Here is a 6,003-nt window from a genome sequence, read left to right as displayed (position 1 = left end):
CAAACTATCATTCCAGAGGATGTTGCTTCCATATAGTCAATTTGTTGTAGAAACATGATTTCTCCTGGACTTCTTTTCAACAAATAATGTACACATGATCACAGGAGTCATGTGACACTAACAACTATTTGATGTTATACTATTTAGCTGTAATTGGCTTCCAAAATTAGTGGGAGGAGCCTATATTTACAAACAAGACATGGTCTAATGCATGGCTTTCCTGTGGATATCTAACAGTGACTATTTACGTCCATACATGGGCAAAGTTTCAGCCCAATCTGCCCTACATCAGTCACAGTGAAAAAAGAGGAGTTATTACTTACTTAGAAAAGTTGAATTTATTAAAGTCCCTGCTTCCCCATACAAAGAAACAATACTTTACAAGATATAAAGCACAGCACCATCTAAAAAACTATGTACAATACAGCAGTGGCTCTCAAGTCTCACAGCAAAATAAGAGCCAAATGGACCCGATGACCCCATTTAAATGAAAACTCAAGGCTTTGCATTTTAACTTGGATTTGAATTCCAGCAGTCAAATCAGGGATCAAGTGACACCGATAGAAAACCACTAGTAGTGGTCCGGGTGAGCGGAGTTGAGACCCATTGCAACAACGCTATCGCTCAGTTGTCTTTCTTGTGAACGCCACCGGGTCGCGGAGGGAGGAAAACCTCTCTCAGGTTTCGGAGTAACCCGCGGCTGTAGAAGTGTTTTTTGGGGTGGTCCGGAGCCGGGCCGTGGTGGTGGAGGTGGTCTGCTGTGGAGGCGGGGTGACAGTGCTGGCAGACGTAACCTCGGCTCTTGTACCACTCATTGGAGGTGTGGTTGACCAGGGCCAGGTAGGCGTGGAACAGAGCATAGCCTGCCAGTAGGACGAAGATGAAGACCAGGAAGCCCAGCATGAACACGATCCGAGGGAAGGTCAGGAACAGATGCTGTCAGGGGGAAGAGGTGGTAAAGCAAGAGGTTGTTTTCGCGGCGTGGCTCTGCAGGACGATAGCTGTCTGAGGGTGTGTGTCGGTCTGCCTGTGTGTCCGTGTGTTTGTACAGAGCTAATCTCACAAACAACTAGGCGGATCAGTGCCAAACTTTGTATGCACACTCGCAGCAGTACCAAATATCTAACTTACTTTCTTTATTTTTTGGGGATATTCTTTGGGCTTTGTCTGTCGCTGGACCGCGGGCCAGGCCTAACTTTCTTTTTATGATGGAAGTCAATGGGTGTTGGGTCAGCCTGAAACCTTGAAGAAATAGGGAGTCGTGCTTCATAAATCTGTCAGATGACTGACAATAGGCTATTATAATGAAGGGAGAGACAGCTTGTTGTTATAGGCTGGCCACTTTAAGTCTGAGATCCACGTTGTTCCCGAGATGATGACATAAATTACTTTCATTTTTATTCAAAAAGGTAATGGACAACTGTGGACAAGTAGCCGACCATAAATACATTGCCAAGTAGTGTATGCTGTCCAAACATAATTTATAATTATGTACAAATACCCATAGCAATTTAGCCCACTGAGTAACCCTTTTGGTACAGTATGTGCAATGAGAAACAAACCTCTAAATTCCCTTATGCAAACTTCCTGCTTAGTGTGTGTTTGTGCTGTATATGAACAATACTCATTCTTACCTGTATAACAAACAGCGGTCCTGCAGGCTGTGGTTGGCCGTGCTGGTCTATGTAGCTGGCTCTCAGGAGTCCTGACCTCAGCACAGCGTGCAGCAGCATGTCGGCTATGAGCAGAGCCATGTCTCCGGCCATGACGCACACGCTGCACAGGTAGAGCAGGAAGTAGCCGGTGTTCTGGGCCCCGATGCAGTTGTTGACCCAAACACAGTGGTGATCAAAGCGTTCCACACATCTGTTACACACTCCTGAAATATACAGAGAGGCGCTTAAAAAATAAAAAATAAAACACTTTTTGTTTACCTTTGCTACCTTCAAAACACAAAGTCTGAAAAAGAATGCCATTAACAGGATACTGTTACTGGCTCTATGAACTCTATAAGTTGATGAATTGAATACATGGGACCACAATCAAAACAAGTCCCCAGTAATTTTTTGTGTAATCGTTTTAGCTTTAAAGGTGATACACCATGCATTTAAAAAGTATTTATGTCATATTGTTTATGTCCCAAAAACGTTTTTCAAAAGGTTTGAGGCTAAATTACCACTCCTGAATAGAGAGAGCCTCTCTCATTTTTGAATGGCTCTCAAAGCATTTCAGCTGCAGTACCACCTTTGGCCTGAACTGCGCCACCCCCCCCCCCAAAAAATCTTTTTGAAAAAAAAAATTGTTTTTGAAAAAAGATTTTTTTTTTTGAAAAAATTGTATTTTTATTTTTTTTGTGATGACGTCACAATCGGCAAATGACGTCACAATCGGCAGCAAATCTGGACAGCCTGTTTTGAGAACCCGTGGGATACTTTTAATCTTCGCCTTCTCAAAACCAGAGAAAGACACAACGGTCAGAAATGGGACTTTGTGAGGATAGAAGGTGCTAGTGGGACCCCAAAAAAGGTTTTAAAATAGGAAAAGTGAAATTTCATGGTGTATCACCTTTAATGTCTTGCTGTACCACCATGTGGCATGTGCTGTTTACATGACTGACGAATAAAGACAATTCAATCAATCCATTAAGTTCAAGTTGTCTATGAGTGTTGCCTGGACAATTATGCCCATATATGGACTGGACATGTCCAACTTCAATGCAAATCAGAAGCGTGTCACGCCTCCTCCTACATACATCTAGCCTGATGTAATGCTGAACAGTGTCTATTCCCATCCATTCCCCACCTTCTCAGCGAGGGGATCAAGAGAGACATCTAACCTTGTTAACCATGTGCTCTTTGTTAAGCGCTAATAGAGAACACCATGTGAGATGCTGTGTGGACTTTGGTTTTACGTCAAACTGTCATGCCAGCGGATGTTGCTTCCAACGAGAGCCATTAAAACCATATACTGTAGTATTTCCAGCACTCACTGCAGTGTTTGGAGCGAGCTGGTTTGACCAGCTGGCAGGTGGGACAGGATACCCCAGGATGGAACATCCTCTTGTCATAAGGATATAACTGCAGCAGGGCGCCCACTCTCTTCTTTGTTATTGTGCCTGTGAAAGGACAAGAAGAGCTGTTAAAAAGACAAAAACCCCTTTGGGTCAGTGGCACCAGATACAACTTAAAAAAGAAGATGAAGTCCGCACACTGGTGGCTCGCTCCCAAAGTTGATTCTTTATTATTACATTAAAATTGACAACGTTTCGACGCCCTTCGGCGTCTTCATCAGGTCTAAAGTCTTTCGAAAAACACGATATCGAATATCGAAGGTTTTCCTAATATCGCCTAGCCTTAATATGAACCACTGTGAGAAAGGTAATCACAAACCTGGATCTTTTGTGATGCAGCGGTAGAACAGGTAGTTCTTGATGGCCAGCAGGACATAAGGCACAGTCAGGCTGGTCAGAGAGGTGTCCATCTGCCTGCAGTAGCCAAACACCTCGTAGGTGAACTCTGCATACACAGCTCCCTCCAGCAGGAGATGCAGGTAGATGAACATGTTGTTTCTGTGAACAAAAGACAAAGATCTCAGAAGAAAATATATATATAAACCTGTGTCAGACTATGATGGAAGAATACAGGTGTTTATGTTCATAATAGAACAAGGTGCTTTAGATTAGAATCAGCTTTATTGGCAAAGAAAAAAGCTGTACTGTGACTGAGTAGTATAAACATACCAGTAGTACAACTACCCACCTTTGATGAAACAATCTGTGCAAGATCCTTTGCGAGACCCTCTGAAGCCATTTCGGTGTAATTAGCGCAAGTAACTGGGAGCAAAACAAGGGGAAATTTGAAGAGGTTATGTCCAAATCGCGTATCAGTATTACAGTAGATCAGGGGTCTTCAACACGGGGTCCGGGACCCCTAGGGTGTCCTCAGAGTTGCTACAAGGGGTCCTCCAAATCTTTGTGTGATAGAAACTTTTTTTTTTCTCCACTTGAACCCTAACGTCCATATTCGGAGAACTTTACCAAAAATAGCAGATCTACAAGCTCACAACACCTCGCAGCTCACGGCTATTTTCGGCAAAGAGCTTTGGTGTAGAGGGGAAAAAGAGCAGACTAAATACAGAGTGAAAGGTCAAGTGTTTTAAGTATTGACAGTTCAAGTGGTTAAATATCTGAAAACACAAATTGACATGATTCCAAAATACACTGATGAATGTGCTGTCAAAAGATGAAACGATATGGAATCTATAACGGGTTGTGGGGGTCCCTGCTTCATCTCTCTCTCAACTAAGGGGTCCTTGGACTGAAAACGTTGAAGACCCCTGCAGTAGATGATCAATCAATGCATTTCTCTCCAAGTGTAATTGTTTTCTAAACAAATGTGTCTTCCTTTGTATGTATGTATGTATCTATGTTATGTAAGTACTGTATGTACTGTACAAAATGGATACTTCATGTATAACCCTTTCTGCATTTCATGTACTTTACTACAGGGCTGCAGTGCCACTCTGTGGTTGTGTATTTGAACTGCAGCTGTTCACGGCTCATTCTCTTACCGTGGACGTGTAGTTGAGGAGGACATTAAACGGGGTCTGTTGTTGTCCTGAGTATTTACAGACCAGGGCGATACACGTCAACACCACAGCAACATAGATAGCAAAGAGAGTGAGGAAGTCCATGGTTCACCACCTGCCACGTTAATAGTAACGTTACGGCCAGTAGGCTACAACAACAGTGATAGTATAAACCTAAACGTTAGCATCAAATGTTTTCCCACAGCCAGCCTTTATGGAACGTGTTAGCAACAGGCTACTTCAACTATTTACAAAGCTTCTTGTCTGTGTAACATGTCATTACTGCTGTCATTATTGCACACTTACTTGAGAAAACTACCTTCTCTTTGGCAGTGTACCTTTTCCTATGCAAACTTTAATAAATACGACTTCAATGTGTCCCTTACCCGTGTTCCACGTTAATCATAGCGAAGAATATAGCATGTTATTTTTTATCAACATGGTCTTGATCTGCAGTAAAGAAGTAACAGCACTGTCTGTGTACACAGTAGGTAGGAAAACTAACTACTAAACTAAACCCAGTTATAAAAGAGCAAACGCCTCACTTTCCACCCATGTTTCAACTACTTCCGTATCATTTGGCTAAAGCTAGTAGCTTGCCGAAAAGAACAGATCTGCAAGCCAGCAACGCGTGGTGATAGGTTGGATTTCATGTTGTAGATCTGTTCTTTTTGGCAATCGACGTGATCCAAGCCACGTAGTGACGTCACGTCACTTAAAGCCAGCAGAAGGGAGGTGTTGTAAACAGTTCAGAAAGAAACTGTACAGCTGATAAATATTATTCTTAATTAGCTCGATGGCCCTCAATATCAAATGTGTTTCCATAATTAATCTAAAAGGAGAATTAACTTAGCTATCAAACTTTCTGTTCCAAGCACATCACCCTCCAATTTCTTCTACTTGGTTTCATTATCAATTCAAAACGAACCCAGCACAATGAGATGTCGGACCTAATGCACTTTTATTCAAATACATTTAGAATTCTGCACTTTTACTTGTAAAAGATTATTTCTATATTGCAGTATTCATATTTGTACTTAAGTAAAACGTGTGAATACTTTTCCCACCATTGTGTTTAACAAATTCAAATCCCATACAGTATATTTCAAGGCTTGAATAAAGAAAGAATATGCAGGGCCTATGTTTTCTTCTGTCTACTATGAGGGTAGATGGTGGTGGTGGTGGTGGTGACACTGGCAGAGATTTGTAATATTGTTGGAAATGGCTGTGGTGATGAGGATACTGATGTTAATATAATATGATTATTATGATAATGGTATTAATTAAAACAGCAATAATATTTTTAATGCGTAATAATGGTTATGTAATCTATAATTGCATATGGATCTGTGTAGATCTATAGGCTATATACTGTATAATGCTTATTGGTGGGGGTGGGATTGTTTTGTATATTGT

General features: G+C 41.6%; 1 protein-coding gene across 1 annotated transcript; it reads right to left on the bottom strand.

The window, feature by feature from the left end:
• Positions 1 to 359: 359 nt before the first annotated feature.
• Positions 360 to 5,142, bottom strand: zdhhc4 (zDHHC palmitoyltransferase 4). The gene is made up of 7 exons (XM_080748027.1): positions 4,974 to 5,142; positions 4,570 to 4,702; positions 3,759 to 3,832; positions 3,390 to 3,568; positions 2,990 to 3,115; positions 1,635 to 1,879; positions 360 to 936 (listed from the first exon to the last, which is right to left on the bottom strand). The coding sequence occupies exons 2-7, from the start codon at positions 4,690 to 4,692 to the stop codon at positions 625 to 627; spliced, it is 1,059 nt and encodes a 352-aa protein (XP_080604153.1). The 5' UTR covers positions 4,693 to 4,702; positions 4,974 to 5,142; the 3' UTR covers positions 360 to 624.
• Between the last annotated feature and the right edge of the window lie 861 nt (positions 5,143 to 6,003).

The sequence above is a fragment of the Nannobrachium achirus genome (assembly GCF_963921795.1).
Source record: "Nannobrachium achirus genome assembly, chromosome: 18".
Classification (NCBI taxonomy): domain Eukaryota; kingdom Metazoa; phylum Chordata; class Actinopteri; order Myctophiformes; family Myctophidae; genus Nannobrachium; species Nannobrachium achirus.
The sequence above is the reverse complement of the archived record's forward strand: the minus strand, read 5'-3'. Positions and strand labels throughout refer to the sequence as shown.

Bases quoted from the DNA above. Each gene is read 5' to 3' on its own strand.
- zdhhc4 (XM_080748027.1), bottom strand. From the start codon at position 4,692: ATGGACTTCCTCACTCTCTTTGCTATCTATGTTGCTGTGGTGTTGACG. The intron at 3,833-4,569 runs GTAAGAGAATGA...TTTTGCTCCCAG, and splicing joins TCCTCAACTACACGTCCACG to TTACTTGCGCTAATTACACC. The intron at 3,116-3,389 runs GTTTGTGATTAC...GTCCTTTCACAG, and splicing joins CTGCATCACAAAAGATCCAG to GCACAATAACAAAGAAGAGA.